The sequence below is a fragment of the Trichosurus vulpecula genome, chromosome 2 (assembly GCF_011100635.1).
Source record: "Trichosurus vulpecula isolate mTriVul1 chromosome 2, mTriVul1.pri, whole genome shotgun sequence".
Classification (NCBI taxonomy): Eukaryota; Metazoa; Chordata; class Mammalia; order Diprotodontia; family Phalangeridae; genus Trichosurus; species Trichosurus vulpecula.
In genome coordinates, this window is record NC_050574.1 from 56,834,489 (window position 1) to 56,854,485 (window position 19,997).

Consider the following 19,997-nt stretch of genomic DNA (forward strand, 5'->3'; position numbering starts at 1 on the left):
ACTTGCTCAGAGTCTTCTGGGAAAGTATTTCCAATAGGCCTTTATCAATGTCCAGAGTCCACTATTACAGGCAGCCATTCCATCCAAGACTACAGTAGGGTGGTGAGTTGCAGAATAATTATTTCATGTTGTAGTTTCATCTTTTTGGTGAAAATACCGGGAGGCTAATTTAAAATCTCTTAAGTGACCTATGTCACTTTAACTCCTAATTTGTCTACTAAATGTAAAAGCTTGATGTCCTTTGTGGCTTAATTCAGAACAGAAAGTAGTTGGGGTATGAATGATCTACTTCCTTGTTTCTTTTCTTTTCCCCAAATACTCCATACTAGCAATAAGAAACATGGAATCCTCCACTTCTGCTGGCATATGTGGGGGAAATGTTCTTTGTATTTTAAATTGTAAATCAAAAGAATGTTATAAATAGGGTTTAGATATACTTGAAATACTATAGGTATTTACTCGGACCTTAACCATAAGTCATAACTTATTTCTACAAACTTGGAGAAAAAGTCTGGTGTAATGAATAGTGTTGAAATAGGAAACAAGACAACCTAGGTTGAGGTGTCATCTCTTGACGTTTAAATAGCTCTATGATCATGGAATTACTTAACCTCAGCAAGGTTTAGACAACTCACTATGACTATTAGTTACAGACATTTTTAGAAATTTATTCCTTAGATTTGCAACATCTTTTTAAAATGATTTTGCTGGTGAACTTCTGTGCAATTCTTAGCAGTTGTTCAGTTGAACAGAGTTTATAGCATAGCCTCTGATAAAGACTACGTAGCACAATGTCAGATGCTTCAATTCCAGCAGCTCATTCTGAGCCACTTGGCCTTTAGCCAAAACTTTGCCCATCCTACCCCCTGACCTTCTGGCCCATCTCTTGAGTTCACTTTGTCCCATCTCTTTAAGTGCTTCAGCCCTAGCTCTGATTCTGCCTGTAGCCTCACTTAGCTGTTTCCTCTGACCCAAATTACCTTATGTAACTGTAAAATTTGCAAGTTTCAGAGGGGCATAGGTGAAAAAATTAATGTTAGAGCAAGTCACTTCTGACTTTCATTTTCCAATTCTATAAAATGTGGATAGTAACTATACTTACTATGTAGCATTGTATTGTAGAAAATAATATAGAAATGTGAACTAGCATTATTGTTAATACTTCAATATTATTAGATATTTTAAAGTATGAAGAGCAACATATGAGGTGAATATTCTTAGACCTAGGTCATCTGCAAAATTTTGTGAGAAGATAAACCTGTTTACATGCGTTTTCCCTGGGAATTCAAAATATATGCCAAAGAATACGGTGTTTGTTGGAAGTACAAAGGCCTTTTTGTTGGATGATAGCCCTAATCTCCTTACATAGGTAACAGAAGGACTTCCATAGCTAAAGTCCTAAATTAAGATAAAAGGATTTAAGGGATATGTATTCATGGTGTTTATGTTGCTGTGTCATGAAAATTGTATTGTATTATTTTAAATGCAGTTGCAGTTGTGGTTGGACAATCCAAAAATTCAGTTAACATTTGAAGCTACTCTACAGCAGTTAGAAGCACCTTATAACAGTAAGTTGTGTAATTTTCATAAATACGTATTTTTGTTGTAACTTGTTGGGTTCTGTTGAAAGCTATTTCCACTTCAGAATGACTGTATATCAGATATACATTTGTTATCCACCAAGGTGGACTTGGGACAATCATTTTTTTCTTTTTTTAATTTTTTCCCCCCTCAAAGGGATTAAAATCTCCATTTGATCACAGGGAGAGGTTGTATCACCTCTGTAACTGACAGACCTTCTTAGAAGGAAAGTCTTTTTGACTTTACTTGGAATTAGGTTTCCCACTTTGAGAATATCAAGAAAATTCCAGACATTTTGATTTTTGCTATTTTGTTTACATTTTTCTGCTTCTTCTATTTTGGAGTATTTTAATATTTACTTTCTTTGTGCTATGTAACAAAGAACCTAAGAACTTTTGAAGATGAAGTCAGCATTTTGTATTACTCAGCTCCTGTAGCTAAGTGCTATGGGCTAACATCTCTAGATATTATAAACAATGCAACCAATGATTGTTATTTAGCTTTGGAATTTTTAGTGGATTTTCTAATGGAACATTCATTTAATTAAAGGCCTTATTACCATATTTATGTGCTTGAAGACATCTTGAAACAGGTACCTGCGTGAAGGCAAAATTCCAGAGCCAGGAGTGGTGTTTGGAGAAAAGTGAGCATGGATAGCTTGTGCTTTTTGGGAAATAGTGGTGCTGTTGGACCTTCATAGAAGGCAAAATCCAAGAAAAGAACTAGCAATAATACCCATGGCCTCAGATGTCTACTCATAATAGCAAAATGAAATAGAGATCCAAGGAAGTAAATTTGATTTCATGGGTGTCAGTAAGATTTGGAGGGATGAGGCCCACACTTGGAAGATGGTTCTAGAAGGGTATAATATAAACACAAGAAACTGGGTAGGTAAGAAGGACTTCCACAAAGTCTTACCCCAGTATCATCTAATGGTATGGAGATGACCCTGGGTTTTCAAAGGTTGTGTCTGAAGAATATAAGTACTGACAGGTTCTTCCATGCTGTTAAAGGCTCTGAGTGTGGTAGCAGCAACAAACTGCTTTCTGAGGATCAGACAAGCAAAGTAAAAAGAAGCATATCACTAGTGTGCAAGCCATTTGGGAATGACTTCTTTGGTCTTGAAAACACATGAAACAGTACAAAGTGTCCTCCAGTGACGTGGACACAGGCTGTTACATGTCCTAAGGAAATTTAATGTAAGTCAGTCACTACCACAAAGAGATTAAAGAACCTAGAAATAACCTCAGCCAGAAATTCACTTGATCCACAGAGTAGGTAGAAATGGCAGCCAAGAGCCAATACTTATTTGGACTATAAGCTAATGTGTAAACTGTATGGAAAAGGGGAGATGGTAGAGGTTTATCAGCAACATCACCTCATGAAATAGACTGAAAAGTAGAGGGAAAAACAAGTTTGTGGAAAATTTTGTGAGAGACCTAATTAGGTAAACTCATTCCAAGGGCATTTAAGGATGAAACTTGAAAGAAGACAGCAAAGGGGGAAAATGGAAAAGATCTGTAATGATTGTAACAAACTTAAATGATGTAAAAAAAAAAAAAGACTTTTTACACCCTAAATTATAGGGTAGCCACCACTATTATCAGTCCCGGATGAAGAAATAAAAATGATACTAAGGAAAATGAAGATGAGAAAAGCATCTGGACTAGAGCAAGTATATACTTCAAGAGGTGAATAGTACTACCATTTCACATGCATAATTTCCAGTCTGCAAATTTGTGAATTATATCCACAAATATTGAAAGAATTCTTGATGAAGGTCTAGGAAGGGATCTGTACAAACAATATTCTTCTTAAAGTTTAAATTTATTATTTTTATTTATTTATTATTTTTCCCAACTAAATTGCGCTCCAGAGAGGTTCAGTGAATTCTCCAAGATTATACAGGGTAGTAACTATCAGAGCTGGGCTTTGAATCTGAGTCTTCTGATTCCAAATCTAAGGTACTTTTTAGAGGGATATTATCATGAATATTTGAAGACTATCCATACATGATGAGATCACAGATCCATTGAAGGAAAAAGAGGTGGGTGGAGTAGCGTCGTATAATGCTTATATAGGAAAATCCAGAAAGAAGGAAGAAAAGGAGCTTCTGAGTAAAAATCAAGGGAGGCAGCAACATAAGAAATGTGGTCTGCAAACTATCTGAACATGAAAAGGAAATCAATAACATTTATAAGCAATAGATCATGAACTTAGAACAAAGGAGTGATATGGTAGTGATAGGGCATTTTCGTTATCCAGATGTATTCTGAAGCAGTCTATCACACTATTTCTTCTTCTCCTTCTTCTCCTCCTCCCCCTTCCCTCTCCCTCACCTTCCCCTTCCTCTCTCTTCCCCTACCTCTTCTCCCTTCCTTCTCTCATCTCCCAACTCTCTCTAGGATGGAGTAGGATAGAAGTGATGGGAAACTAGAGGGGCAATGACCGCTTCAGCATAGAATTTATGATAAAAACTCCAAGCATAGTCTGACATGAGAGAGAGCAGGCATGAAAAGATAACTTAGCATCCTGTGGACTAGAATTCTCTGTGGGAAGTCAACCCAGGAAGAAGAGAGAGCTCTTAAGAAAATCCTGAAAAGCCAGAGAAACGCTGACATTGTAGAAGACGGAGAAATCGTCAGAAGAGATTGATATGGATGAACAGAGAACTCAGTAAGGGAGATGTTAAAAAGTAACAGAGAACAAAGGATGGATACAACAAAGGCTTGGTTGGCACAGCCCTTCAAAAAATGTAAAAAGACTAAAGCTCAGAATGAGGGAGACTGGTGAGGAAATCTGAAGGGCAACAAAAAGAGGTTTTTGAAATTATAGTGTAGAAAGGAGAAGGATCAGAGAATTGATGTGATTACTGCCCCAGGTGGAAGGGATAGTAACTAATATTAGAGAAAAAGTAGACCTGTTCAGTTCCTACTTTGCTTCTCTGTTCTTTACTAGATGAGATACTGTAAGTAAATCATTTTGCAAACCTTAAACATGCCGTATAAGTGTTATCAGCATCAGCATCATCACCAAGGAGAATAATCATTGGACTGGAAAGGACAGAACAACAATGGGTAAATAGGGAATTCATACCCAAGATAAATAAAGAAATAAGAAAGCTGCCCTTGCAGAAGTCAGTTATCCAAGCTCAGAGGGCCTATATACGTTCCAGAGTGATGAAAGAATTGGTAGGTTGGGTTGTTTAGCCATTGACCATGATCTTTGAAAGATTGTAAAGAATTAGAGGTATGGTAGGATTGGAAGAGAGGGGCAAATTCTCACTTTTCAAAAGGGAGAAGAGAATGGATTCTGCAAATTAGAGAGAAGGCTTTACTAAGCCTTGGATTTGATTTCTAGTAAATGAAGTGATCTTCAGGAACCAACATACTTTCACGATGAACAGCAACAAACAGATTGTGTACAGGTAGATTACGAAAATAGTAGAGTTTTCTTAGATCTAAGCAAAGCGTTTGACAAAAAGTTTCATATTATGGGAGAGATAGAAAGGTAAATTAAGTATATGAATGGTTTGGGAGTTGTTTGTTTTTTTTAGATAGAACCTATGAATTCACTAGTATAGGAAGCTCCCTCCTAACAATGTTTCCTCTAAAAATTATAGCCTTAGATTGCTGCATTGAGCACAGGGAAGTCAAGTGATTTGCCCAAGGTCACACAGCCGGTATATGTCAGAGGCAGGACTTGAACCCAGATCTTTTTGATTCTAAAGTCAACTCTCTATCCACTCTGCCTCTCATGAATGTAATGGAATATTATTGTGCAGTAAGAAATGAAAACTATAAGGAATTCAGAGAATTATGTGAAGATTTGTATGAACTGATGGAGAGTAAAATAAGCAGAATGAAAAGAACAATATAGAATGACCACAGTAATATAAATGAAACGATCATCAAGAAGAAGCCAAATTGTGAATAAATGAAAAACTTGTGCAATTCCCAGGAAGTGGATCATGAAATACCTTTCTCCTGCAGGCGGGGAGGCAGGGACATGATACTGTATTCATCATCAGCTGGGGCCAGGGTATCTGACTTTGTTCAGTTGTTTTTCTCTATCAAGAAGTTTTCATCTAGACGGGTTGAGAAGGGTTGGGGTTTTTTTTTTTCCTTTTCCAGAAACAATTGATTCAAAGAGTAACACTGATTTCTTTTTAAGATGCAGAGTTGTGGGCTAGACAATAGTACAGTTAGATTGATTCAAAACTGGTTGAATGGCCAGATTCAGAGAGGTCATCATTGGTTCTCTGTCAACTTAGAAAGAGGTCTGTAGTGAGTCCCTTAGTAGTGGGTGTTAAATATTTTTGTCAGTGACTTAAATAAAGACATAGGTGGTACCCTTAAAGATAACACAAAGCTGAGGAGGGATCACTAACACTGTATGAGAGTCAGAATTCAAAATGATTTTGACAGGGTAAAACCTTGGACTTAAATCTAAGATGACATGTAATAAGGGCAAATGCACTGTTTTACGCTGGTTTAAAAGATAACTTCACCAGCACACTGCAAGGAAGGCATGGTAAAAGAAGAGTTTGTTGGAAAAAGATCCAGGAGTCTTGCTAGCTGCAAGTTCAGGGAGCCAACAGAGGGATAATGCTGCCAGCAAAGCTAATACAGTGTCAGGCTGCTTTAAGTTTAGGAGGACCAGGCGTAGCAATTAGCATAGACATTTCATTATAACTTTACTTTGAAATAACAGTTTTCCTGATTTCTCTGTTGTCTTTGCCCTCTGGGTAAAATACAATAATTGCCTTAATTGACGCAGCTTGGTCCTTTGAGACATTCCTAAACTCCAGTTCTTTTAAGAGAGCATTTAGGATATTTAAGAGTATCTAGGACTAGAGAGGTGATAGTCCTGCTGTATCCTGCCCATGTTAGACCACATGTGGAGCATTGTGTTCAGCTCTGGACACCATATTTTAGGAAGGGCACAGTTAAGTCACAGCATCCACAGGAGGACAGCTAGGATGTGAAGGGTCTAGAGTTCACACTATATGAATACTAGTTGAAGGAACTGGGGTAGCCTGGAGAAAAGACATGAATTGGGCTAGGCTTTGGCCTCTGAGGTCCCTTCCAACTGAGGTTTTGTGATTTTTCAATCAAGAAAGGCATGTATATTTATTTTTAACTTATTCCTTCTTTAGGTGATACTGTTCTTGTTCATAGAGTTCACAGTTATTTAGAACGTCACGGTCTTATCAACTTTGGCATCTACAAGAGAATAAAGCCCCTACCAGGTAAGAAACCAGCAAGCTACAATGAAGTTGAATCATCAGTTGTTTAGACCAGGGCTGTCCAACCTTAGGTTTTTATTGAAACAATAGACAATATATTTTGATTTGCCATTTTAGTGAGAGCTCTGTGGTAGCTCAGCTTCCTATACTAAAGCGCTTATGTATATTTCTATGCTTGTAGGTGGGCAGCGTAAATTGCACTGCAGGCTGCATGTGGCCCTCAGGCCCTGGTTTAGACTATTTTGTTTTCATACCAATATTTTAATCCTTTCTTTGAGTCAACAAAAGCATTTGTATGTATGAACTTTTCCCAATTTATCTTTGGATTTTGTGGAAAGTGTTGGAAAAACTCTCAGTTCATTTTGACTTGAAAGCACATAAATTGTCTGTGTGTGTCTGGGACTTTTTTGCTCTTGTATGAAATTTAAATCCTTGCTGTCCAAGCTTCCAGTTTGATACATGTCATGATGGTAATATTTTTCTAAATTTAGGGAAATCAAGTTAAATTTAGAAGTTTTAGGTGGAAATTGGTAAAAGCTCTTGTTTTAGGCTTTATAACTAACAAATTACTTTTCATTTCCCTGGCTCTTTCTAATTTGTACAATTTTTACAACATTTTCCAGAGACCCAACAGCCAGAAAGATTTTTGAGGATAAATAGACTGTATTCCATGTCCATGGAATTGCCCAATAAAAACAGGCCACAGAATTTCATGGTTATACCATGTGGTAATTCCCATCTGATAAGTTGTATCATACACAGCATTTTCACATCTCTTTTCTCATGTGATGAAATGCTGTCAAATCTAGTTAGGGGCTTTGGTATGAAGAAAAGAGCCTGCCTCTGAGGTCAGGCTTGGGCTCACATCTCAGCTATCTCCCAGCAGTTTGCTATGGGACTGTGGCCAAGACTCCTCTTAACTCTGAGCTTTGGTTTCTTCATCTGTAAAAGGGAAATGATCTCTGGACTATCTGTTTCACAGGTTATAATTTGGAAAATGCTTTGTAAACTGTTAAGCATTTTAGAACTGTGAGCCATTGTTTTTCCACTCATCCCTATTCACATTAGTGTAGGAAAAGGGCTTTTTAAGTTTTAAGTTAATCCAAAAGCATTTATGAAATACTATGTTAGGTACTGTGAGAGGCTCTAAAGATTCCAGAGTCAAAAAAGGAAGCACAATGACAGCCGCTGTTATTGTTGGATCGTTTAGGAAAATAATACCTCATCCTTTTAAAGGAGCAGGTGCCACAGAATATAAAGAGGATATTAGGTATGTTAATATCAGTGAAACTGTCCAACAGTGTGAGACAAGAAAAACACCTTAAAGGGAGAGGAGGGGAAAGAAAGAAATCTTCCATTCGTGGCATAAAAATAAAAGACATCGATAAGATTTTTTAACCCTTTAGGAGAGAAAGTTCACTGCTTTTTTGCTCCCTTTCTATTATTTGAGATAGCAAATGCCTCTGGATTTGGAGAGCCAGAGATAGATGTTGGAATTAAAGATAATTTAACACGGATTTTCAAAAGAGAAACACAATTAGAAGTAAAACTATATACAATATAATATGAGGCAGCACCTAGGATATATTTTACTTCTGTGGTTCCAGCCCCAGGAGTGAATAATTTTTTTTTCTTATCATTGTGATATTTTACATTTCATTATGATACTTGGGCATTAATTTTGAGTATCTCCTATATAGTATGTATAGAGGAAAGGTTTCCTGTAAAGCAAGTGTGTGTGTGTGTGTGTGTGTGTGTACACCTACACACTAAAGTTATAAAGGCCAATAGGAAAAAATAATTAGCCACATGTAACTATATGAAGACTTGCTTATATAGCATGTGTAGATGTACTCTGTGTGTATAAATTCTCTCTTCTAAATGGTTAAAAAAAGTTTTATTAATGTAATTTATTTTTACATTCTTCATTTCCAAATGTAAGATTTCCTCCCTTCCCCTCCCCTTAGTATTGAACCTTATCTTTAAAGGAGTTTTTATGTCTCACATTAATAGCTTCATCAATATGAACACACCTAAGACAGTTTTTATATTTTTAGCATCTGTCCCTTTAAAAGAATGATATATTGTTTCCATAAATGATCCAACAATAATAGCAGCTTTTTTCGTTTTTTGTTTAATTTTTTTGGCTGTGGATCCCCCAGATTTCACAGAAGCTTCTGGATTGGTTTAAAATTTACAAAGCACTTTATCCAAAACAAGGAGAATCTGTATACATGGGCAGTTTAGCCTTTCCTGTCTGTGTGATTGGATGGCTGAATAAATGTCTTAAATGTGGCTAATCCTGTTTTCCTATTGACTTTGATAGAATTGTAAAATAATATTGGTCACTATTTTGCCTCTTATGTAAAGCAATATTTAAGAATACAGCAATTCTTTTGAAGTCCCCTAAAGCTAAAGTCATCATTTCCAGGTGAGAGAGTGAGTTAAAAGCCCTCAGCAGCTGAGGCAACTGGACTTCCAGCCCTGGATTAGACTCCTCGGCCCTGCTGCCATTTGCTCTTCCCTGGGCTTTAGTTGCCAAATCTGAGGCAAAGCCCTAGGAGTCCTTTCCAGTCCTAAGATTCTGTGACAAAATATTAACAAGATTTGTCACAAAATAGGCACAGCCATGCATTGTTTTATGCTTGAAGCAGTAACTTAAAGGTCTGCCCCATGGGAGGAGGGCAAAGGGATTTAGCCAGACACACTGAACCTGAATTGGTTTCCAATTAAAACTGTCTTCCCCCTCCTCAATCTCTAACACGCTTTGACTCAGACTCTGTTCTCTGTTAGGTGCTTAGAAGATTAATGTTGCAGTGACAACCACTTGAACTTTGAACAAGCTTGAGAACACTTATTGCCAGATGAGGAGAACTGAAAAAAAAAAAAAAGGCAAAGTAAATATTCAGTTAATGTGAACTGAATCAGTTCTCTAGTTATGAATGCCCAAAACTGGGATTAAAGATTCTCTGTGTTTATAAGTCCCAGTAACTGCAGCTGCTTTCCACTGGCATATTTAAAGCATTAATTGTGTGTTTCAAAAATAGTTGTTTGAACAGTTAGAGTTTTAGGGGTGGAAGAGACTTTAGAAGTCCAACCCCATTTATTTTGTAAGGACATGGAGCCCCCAGAGAGGATATGGGCCTTGCCCAAGGTCACACACGTGGCAAGTGGCAGAGCCATGGCTTGAACCTGGGCCTTTTGACTATAGCTCTGATTCTCTTTGTTTGCCTCTGTGGCACATTAAGGTCTTATGGAGTGTAAGAATAAAAGAAACTTTTAAGATTGGGATATTTTTAAACCTAGATATGCAAAGTTTGTTCTAATTTTCATTTAATGTTTTTATTTTTAGCTAAAAAAACAGGAAAAGTCATTATTATTGGTTCAGGGGTCTCAGGCTTGGCAGCAGCTCGTCAGTTGCAGAGTTTTGGAATGGATGTCACCCTTCTGGAAGCTCGGGTAAGAATTTTAGTTTGAGACATAGCTGGGGGCAACAACCAATATGGAACTACCTGCTGTCATTTAATTTTTTTTCCAAGTACCTGTAAAAGCAATTTTTAACATTTGTTTTTTAAAATTTTGAGTTCCAAATTCTCTCTCTCCCTCTCTTCTCTCCCCCCTCAATTGAGAAGGCAAGCAGTTTGATACAGGTTACATGCATGCTGTTGTACAAAACATATTTCCATATTAATCATGTTGTAAAAGAAAATACAGACCAAAAAAACCAAACAAGAAAAGTAATACTTAAAAAGTATATACTTCAACTTGCATTCAAACTCCGTAGGCTCTTTCTCTGTAAGTGGATACATTTTTCATCATAAGCCCTTCCAAATTGTCTTGGATCATTGTATTGCTGAGAATGTAGTAAGTCATTCATAGTTGATCATCATACATTATTGCTGTCATGGTGTTCTCCTGGTTCTGCTCACTTTTACTGCGCATCAGTTCATGTAAGTCTTTCCAGGTTTTTCTGAGAGCATACTGCTCATCGTTTCTTACAAGCACGATAGTATTCCCATGTTAATGACATCCCACAGCTTGTTCAACCATTCCCAGTTGATGGGCATCCCCTCAATTTCCAGTTCTTTGCCACCACTAGAAGAGCTGTTACAAATATTTGTGTACATATAAATCTCCTTTTTTTAAATCTCTTTGGGATACAGACCCAAGTAGTGGTATTGCTAGGTGAGAGGGTATGCACAGTTTTATAGCCTTAGAGCCTTTTGGACGTAGTTCCAAATTGCTCTCCAGAATGGTCGCATCCATTCACAACGCTACTAACAATGCTTGTGTCCCAGTTTTCCCATGTCTCCTTCAACATGGTCATTTTCCTTTTTTGTCATATTAGCCGCTCTGATAGGTGTGAAGTGGTACTTCAGAGTTGTTTTAATTTGCATTTCTCTAATCAATAGTGATTCAGAGTATTTTTTATCAATTGGGGAATGATGCATATTTTTATAAATTTGACTTGGTTCTCTATATATTTGAGAAATGAGGCCTTTATCAGAGAAACTTGCCGTAAAAATCTTTTCAGTCATGATTACTAAATATAATTCCCTCCATCCTATTTTTTACTGTTTCTCTCTCTCCCCCCCCCTTTCTTTTTACCCTGCCCCTCCTCAAAAGTGTTTTACTTCTGACCACCACTGCCCCCAATCTGCCCTCCCTTCTCTCAGCCTTGCCTGCCTTCTCATATGTCCTTCCCCACCCTGCTTCCCTGTGGGGTAAAATAGATTTCTATACCCAACTGAGTGTATATGTTATTCCCTCTTTGAGCCAATTCTGATGAGAATAAGGTTTAAGCGTTGTCTGCCACCTTGCCACCCCCTCATCATTCCCTCCACTGTATAGGCTCTTTCACACCACTTTTATGTGAGATGATTTACCCCATTCTGCTTCTCCCTTACCTCTTCTCCCAGTGCATTTCCTCTTTCTCACCTCTTAATTTTATTTTTTAAAATATCATCCCATCATAGTCAACTTATACCCATGCCCAGTGTCTGTGTATACTGATAAAGTTATAGATGTCATCTTCCCATGTGTTACAACAATTCAGCAGCTGCTGTGGAGGTGAAAGACCAACACAAGCCCAACAACAAGAACCCTGCCAGCACAGGTTCTTTTGATTTGCTTTACTAAGGAAAGCAAAGGGGTTAACAATCTTATTTCAATCCAACATACAGATATCATTCACTTAGTTCAGGGGAAAAAGCCAGCACGCTGAACTTCAGAGCAAATACAAACAAACTACAAACATACATCATAAACAGACCAAATACAATTCATAGTTACCAAGGAACCATCAACATCTGGGTTGAGCTGGGAGGCTCTTAGAGCAGCTGCCCAGAGTCCCACGCCAACACTCCTCCAGGACTAAGTGTCTCTCAAAAATAGCTCTGTTCTCTCTTTTATACACTCTCTAGCCGTCATCAAACTTCAACTGAGGGACCAGAACTTAGGCTGTTACTTTTGGCTCTGTTCTTAGCAACTTCCCTTAGGACCCTGAGGGCTTCACATAGGCTTAGCACCTAATAGATAGGGGTTTGGGCCTGGGGCTTTGCACCTAGTAAGGCTCAAAGACACTTAATTTATCATTCTAAAACAGTAAAAAAGTCCCAACTTAATTGATACTACACCATGCAGCAATGTAAACAGTTTAACCTTACTGAATCCCTTATGATTTCTCTTTCCTGTTTACTTTTTTATGCTTCTCCTGCATCTTGTATTTGAAAGTAAGATTTTCTATTCAGCACTGGTCTTTTCATCAGGAATGCTTGAAAGTCCTCAGTTTCATTAAATTTTTCCCCTGAAAGATTATATTCAGTTTTGCTGGGTAGGTGATTCTTGGTTGTAATCCTAATTCCTTTGCTCTTCAGAATATCATTCCAAGCCCTTCAGTCCTTTAATGTAGAAGTTGTTAAATCTTGTGTTATCTTAACTGTAGCTCTGTAATATTTGAATTATTTCTTTCTGGCTACTTGTAATATTTTCTCCTTGACTTCTAGCTCAGGAATTTGACTATAATATTCCTGGGAATTTTTGTTTTGAGATCTCTTTCAGGACGTGATCAATGGATTCTTTCCATTTCTGCTTTTCCCTTTAGTTCTAGATTATCAGGACAGTTTTCCTTAATAATTTCTTGAAAGATGATGTCCAGGTTCTTTTTTCTGGTCATGGCTTTCAGGTAGTCCAATAATTCTTAAATGATCTCTCCTTATTCTCTTTTTCAGATCATTTATTTTTCTATTGAGAAATACTTCCAGTGAGAAATATTTCACCATTTTGTTCTATTTTTTTTTGCATTCTTTTGATTCTGTTTTATTGTTTCTGGATGTCTCACAGAGTCATTAGCTTCCACTTGCCCAATTCTGATTTTTAAGGAATTATTTTCTTATTTGAGCTTTTGTATCTCCTTTTCCATTTTGACCAATTCTACTTTTTAAGTTTGTTTCTTCAGTGAATTTTTGTACCTCTTTTTCCATGTGGCCATTTCTGCTTTTTAAAGAATTCTCTTCATTGGATTTTTGTGCCTTTTTTTTTTTTAACCATTCAGCCTATTTTGTTCTTTAAAGTATTTTCTTCAGTACTTTTTTGTGTCTTCTTTACCAAGCTGTTGACTTTTTTTTTTGTGATTTTCTTGCCTCATTTCTTTTCCAAATTTTACCTCTACCTCCCTTATTTGACTTTTACAATCCTTTCTGAGCTCTTTTTTTGGGGGTGGGGTGGGGGTGGAGGGGCTGACACCAATTCACATTTTTCCCTTGAGGCTTTGCACGTAGCTTGTTTTGACTTTCTTGTCTTCTTCTGAATTTGTTTTCATTTATTAAATCTCTGGTTATACAGTGGAAACTATGCTATGTAAATATTGTCAGGGACTTTCCGTACTTTGTTTTAGAACATCTAACATCTCAGAAATACTCAGTCCACACATAGTGCATATTGTATGTGCCCTTTTCATACATCATTTAAGTATATTAGTCTTAGACATTTGGCTTAAAATATAGATTAAGATACAGAGACTATTCCATAGCTGATCATGATAGTTTCCAACTTTAGGTCCTGAGTCAGCAAGTTTGTGTTAGTGCTTTTGATCTTTGCCTGCTCCTAGTCTCTTCCCCACCCTTACCCCCCCCAACCTCCACCCTTCCTGTTGTCATATTAGAAAAAGGTTCTTAAAGCTGTCAGCCTCCATCCATCCTATATTCTTCAGCAGTCTGCTCCCTCCATCGTCCCCACTTTCTCCCTGTCTGCTGGCTGCTCCTATATTGCCTACAGATAGGTCCATATCTCTTCCTCCTTCTTGGAAAACCCCCATATTTGATCTATCCATAATCTGAATCATAGAGAACAATAGGATTTATGACTTAGAAAGGCAGTCAGCATATCTCAAAATAGTTCAATCCATCATATCTGAAAAGAAATCCCCACTCTGGCATACTAGGAGGCAATGTGGTACCTTAGAAAAGAGTCAGAGGATCAGAGTTCAATCCTGCCTTTGCCGCCTCTTACTTGTGTGAGCTCAGGCTAGTTCCTTAAGGTCCTGTGCCTCTAAGGTCCCTTTCAGTGCTAGATTTGTGGCCCTTTCTATACCTGATTGCCAGCCTCTGCTTGCAGATTTGGAATTGGCAAAAATCTACTGCCAGCGGAAACAGCTCTTTGCATTTTGAGATGGTCGATCTAATTCTTAGGAAATTTTTCCTAATATCAAGCCTAAACTGGTCTATTTGCTCCTAATTTTGCCCTCTGGTCTAGTTCCTATTTCACATGGCAGTCCTATAAATACTTCAAGGTACCAATCATGTCTCTCCTGATTCTCTAAGTTAAACATTCCTAGTTGCTTCAACTGATCCTTGCATGTACTGGCCTCAAAAGCTTTACACTATCCTGATTTGGCCTCTTTTGGACACTCTCCAACTGTTCAGTGGACTGACTAGGGTAGGGTACAGTGGGATTTCACCTCTTTTATTTCTGGAATGTGTATACCTTTCAGTGCAGCCCAAATTCTGTTAACTTCTTGTGGCTACTGCCTCACACTGCTGATCATCAGTCAACAAGCATTGATTAAGTACGTACTATGTGCCAGACACTGTGCTGAGCACTAGGGATACAAAGTAAGGCCAGAACACTATCCCTGTCCTCAAGGGAGAGGCCTTCTATAGAAGATGGGGTTTGAGTCTTGAGGGAGCCAGGGTGGAAGTGAGAAGGAGTGAGTATTCTGAGGAAGGACAATGGCCAGTGCAGCTCTACAGAGCATCATATATAAGAAGCAGCAAAGGAGGTCAGTGTTGTTAGGTTGTAGGTATAGATGAAAATAAAGTATGAGAATTCTGGAAAGATCCATAGGAGCCAATTATAAAGAACTTTAAATATCACACAGTTTATGTTTTATCTTGGAAGTAACAAGGAGCTACTGGAGTTTATTTGGGGAGGGAGGATTAACATGGTTAGACTTATGCTTTAGGAAAATCACTTTGGCTGCTGATTAAAAGGAGAATTCTAATGAGAGGAGACTCGAGGCAGGGGGAAGGAACCCTTAGAAGGTAGTTTCATTGTTCTAGGCTGGCTGTGTGAGAGGAGAGGATTTTTAGGAGAGATGTTGCAAAAGTAGAAACAAGACTTGGCACTAGATTGGCTTTGTGAGCTGAATGAGAGTGGGGAGATAAGGAAACATACTAGGGAGGAGGTGCCAATGGGACATTCAGTTTGAGAAGTCTAAAACGCAGTTGTGGCTAGTGGGGCTAGGACTCAGCAAAGACACTACAGCAGGCTCTATAGATCTGTCATTCATCTGAATAGAAATAATCATAGAACCCATAGGACCTGGTGACATCACCAAGTAAGAGGGTGTAGTAGGAAAAGAAGGCCCAGGATATAGCTTTGGGGGACCACCTGCACTTAGTAAGAATGACTTCAGATGCAGAAGAAGACTGAGGAGAAACCAGAGGAGAAAGTGATTGACAATATCTGAGGCTCAATAGAGGTCCAGGATAGTGAGGCCTGAGAAAAGGTCATTAGATTGGTAATTAAGGGGGCACTGGAAACTTTAGAAGAGAGGGAGAGGAGAGAAAGTGGAGGCCCTTCCTGAATGGTTTTCTCCAGGGATTTAACTGAGAATGGGAGAAGTGATAGAGGACAATAACTAGTTGGTATGTAGGCCCAAGAGGTCGACCACAAGGCTGTTTTGGTAGGTAGCAGGGAAAGAGCCAGTAGATAAGAAGAGATCGAAGATCAGGATGTAGGGTGATCTGCTAAAGAATCCTGGGGTGGGAAGGATGGGAAAGGCAATCCAGCTGTGACTTCCTCATCCTTCATGTGTGAAGCTGAGTGTTTTTTAACTTGTGGAAGACTTTACGTTTATTCCAATTAGATTCCATGTTACTAGATTCATCCTAATGCTATGGCCTATCAAGATCTCTTTGAATCATCCTGTCTCTGTCTTTCAGTGTTTTTGCTATCCCTTCTAGCTTTGTGTCTGTCGTTTGATAAATATGCCATTTGCCTTTATTTGCCTTTGGTAAAAAGGTTAAATAGTGCAAGCCCATGTACAAATCCTGAAGACATTCCTCTTATGGACCCTAACCAGCTGAGATGTTGATTGGATTCTCAACTTCTTATGCTCCTCTCCTCCCCATCCCCACACTCCACCCCCAAGCAGAATAGGGAAGGGGCCAAGTCTCTGGCCCTGACTCATTCTGGAGGCTTTCTATCCAGTAGTAGTAAGATCACTTCTGTTGCCCTCTCTTAATTTTCACCAAAAGCCTTCCACCATGCTTCCTCCCTTTGAGGGCTCTTGGGTTTCTTCAAGTGAGCATGCCTTCTTTGTTACAATGCCACCTCTATGGAAACGTGAGCCTTTCAGTCAAATTCTGCACATAGTAGGGACCATTTGGCAGAGAAAACTTCATGTTATTTTTTTTTTCTTCAGTTTGGGACTGTATCTAATGGGAAAGTGGTAAGTGTAGGGTGAGCTTGGGCCATGTGGGAATATACAGAGGAAGGAATTTTGAATGTATGTCCATCATACTAGCATAGTATGTAAACCATTAAATGGACATTTGGAACGGCAACACTTGGTACTGTGTAGTAGGAAGTCAGATCTCTAAAATTCCCCAGGACGTCTGCTTCCTGTGTTACACGCTGCTTCAGACCAAATGACAACCAAGGTCTGATGTCATTTCACTTGTTCGTTTCCTTGTCTTTAGTGCTTTTTTGCTTTATGTCATAAAGACCACTAGCTGTACCTCTCACTCAGTATTGTGGAAGCTACGGAGCTGACATGATGGACAAGTAGAGGGAGGGAGCATGAGTATAAATTTACATTGCTATCTTGTCATTTAATTCTTGAAAACCAGGATCGTGTGGGTGGAAGAGTAGCTACCTTTCGCAAAGGAAATTATGTAGCTGATCTTGGAGCCATGGTGGTAACAGGTCTTGGTGAGTTTTTTTAAATCGTATTCTATATAATGTGGTTTGCCAAAGATAATGTAACAATAATGCTTGGCTTGTTTGAGACAATACGTTACTGCATCTATGTACAATTAGTTTCGTTATTTTCATTTATAGAGAAAATGCTTATAAATGTGTAAAGAGAGAGAGCTTTACTGATAAAACATGGCTTCATTTTTTTCCCCATTTGTGTTTTAAATGTTTATCAAAATAAAACATTTAAACATTTTTCCCATGTTCACATCAACATGAAAGTACAAGAGGTCTACTGATGATTCTGAAATTTGTTTTTGACCACCCTAATTTAAAGCCTTTAAAGCTGGAAGGAACTGGGGTTATCTAATCCAACCTTTAATTTATTCTGAAATTTCCCTATAACAGGAGTTCTCAACCTGGGATCCATGAATTTATTTTTTTTAAATTTTGATAATTGTATTTTAACATGGTTGGTTTCCTTTGTGATTGTATGTATTTTGTTCTATGCATTTAAAAACATAATTTTGAGAGGTGGCCTTTAGGCTTCCTCAGACAAAGGGGACCATGACACAGCAGAAGTGAAGAACTCCTGTTCTGTAGTGTCTTGGACAGCCAGGCATTAGCTTCTCTGCTCAAACACATCTAGAAGAAGGAAACTCATGACTTCGTTAGGTGATTCACTCCCATCCTTTGGTAACTCAGAATAATAGAAAGGCTTTTTCTTATGTCAGGGCAAAAATCTGCTTTTCTAAATTAGAACACACTGACTCCGGTTCTGCTGCCTAGAACTATGACAAACCTAATCCATCCTGTACGTATTAAACTCTTAGATATTTGAAGACAGTTATGGTGTTCTTTCCTTAGTCTTCTTTTCTTCAGGATAAACACCCCCCCCAGTTCCATCAGCTCATCTCCTATGACATAATTTATCAGGCCCTCACCATCCTGGTCTCTGGCCTGCATGTGCTGTTTCCAGTTTGACAGTGCCCCTCTTTAGCACAGTGCTGAATGCACTTCTTCAGCCATGGTTTGCTCAGTAGAGAATGTTAGGATTATTACTGCACTTGCTGGAGCCACTGAACTGCTCATAATTCAGTCTATACATGCTGCCAATAATGCATTCCAGCATAGCACTAACCTGCATCATGCTTTGGACTAATGTTGAACTTGTGATCGGCTAAAACCCTTCCCTTAGCCACACCTACCAGACCAGACTAAGATAATTGATTTTTTTTGTCAATGTAAGTGCAAGATGTTTAACATTTATTAAGTCTCTGTTAGATTTCCTATTAGCTTTGTCCCGTGGTTCTAGCTTGTATAGAGTTCTTTTTGTATTTTGTCCTCTTGTACTCTGGACCTTTGTAGTTGATCTTGTGTTCTCATTAGATGCCTTTGCTTATTGCCAGCCACTATATTTAATTGCGATCAGGCCTGATGTAGTTATGGATGAAGAATCTCTTTTACTGTTCTCTTCATGGATATGCCAGACTTAATTGGTGAAGTTCTCTTCCAGGAGGGAATCCAATGGCTGTGGTCAGCAAACAAGTAAATATGGAACTGGCCAAGATCAAGCAAAAATGCCCACTTTATGAAGCCAATGGACAAGCTGTAAGTCAAGAACAAACAGAACTTTTCAGAATGACTTTCATTCCATTGGAAATGATTTCAAGGAAATATTATTGGTGGTGGAACTTCTTTATTTCTCAAAAAAACTCGAGGTATAAGGAAGTATAAGGTATCCCCATTTTCTGGGATATAGGACAGAATTCTTACGCATAATAGAAATACATTTAAGGTATATTTTATGCACAGACATAGTTACAGCATATGAAATTGACTCTCAGGTACTTCATCTTGTTTCACAGCTCTAATCACCAAGTCTTTAGGGGCATCTGGGGAGTCAGAAATGAGCAAGCTCTGCCACTTCCTTTGCTGCTCTCCGCTGGGTCTCCCAGGGAACTCCTTAGCCTCAGCATGTTTCTTGTGGCCACAGGTTGGGGTTTATACCCCTATTTTGGGTGGATTAGGAGCCAAATGATGGAGCCTGCCCAGGCCCACTAAATACTTATTGAGGCCTTGTTCTTAGCAGTAGCATTTGTCTAATGTAAATGTTTGCTAGTTGCCTAAAAATTAAATGACAAGTGCTGTCATCATTAACATTTTCACTTCCTCACGGTGTACTTTCAAGCTTAATTTCCTTTATGATCTAGACCATTTGGGCAGCGCTTGTTTGCATATGAGTGAGGAAATTAATACTCATCATTGTGTGACTTGTCAGAGTTATAGTTAAATTGAGCAACAATGAATGAAACCTTGTCACTGTGAGAACCTGTAGTGCTTGTGAATATGAGCACACCAGCAATATCTGTAACACAGAGTAAAGAAGCAGGAAGATCGCCTTTGCCTTCAGATGCTACTTACCTGCTATTACTTAATGCAACAAAACCCCAACTCCTGACTTGAGGGAGTAAAAGAGCCCCTCAGTTTGAAACAGTCTTACCACTAACCTTCCTCAGCCTCCAGCCTTACCGGAGGCTTTCCTGGAAGGAGGTAGTGCAAGGAGCATTTTACAGGTGAGGAAATTGAGACCCAGTGAGAAGTCCAGACTTGTTTACATGACTTAATAAGTGACTGTGCTGGGGTTTTGAACCTCAGGCCTTAGACTCTAGTGCAGAAGACTGAAAAATAATGGATAATTTTTTTTTTGACAGAAGGGGAGTGTCTTACAGCCTTGTATTTATTCCGA

General features: G+C 38.5%; 1 protein-coding gene across 2 annotated transcripts in view; it reads left to right on the forward strand.

The window, feature by feature from the left end:
- KDM1A (lysine demethylase 1A) overlaps positions 1-19,997 on the forward strand; it is an 85,023-nt gene that overhangs the window by 33,645 nt on the left and 31,381 nt on the right. For both annotated transcript variants that reach the window (XM_036744924.1, XM_036744925.1), the window contains 5 exons: positions 1,490-1,568; positions 6,740-6,832; positions 10,182-10,288; positions 17,182-17,263; positions 18,765-18,859. In XM_036744924.1, coding sequence (XP_036600819.1) covers positions 1,490-1,568; positions 6,740-6,832; positions 10,182-10,288; positions 17,182-17,263; positions 18,765-18,859 — 456 coding nt within the window. The remainder of the gene's footprint in view (positions 1-1,489; positions 1,569-6,739; positions 6,833-10,181; positions 10,289-17,181; positions 17,264-18,764; positions 18,860-19,997) is intronic.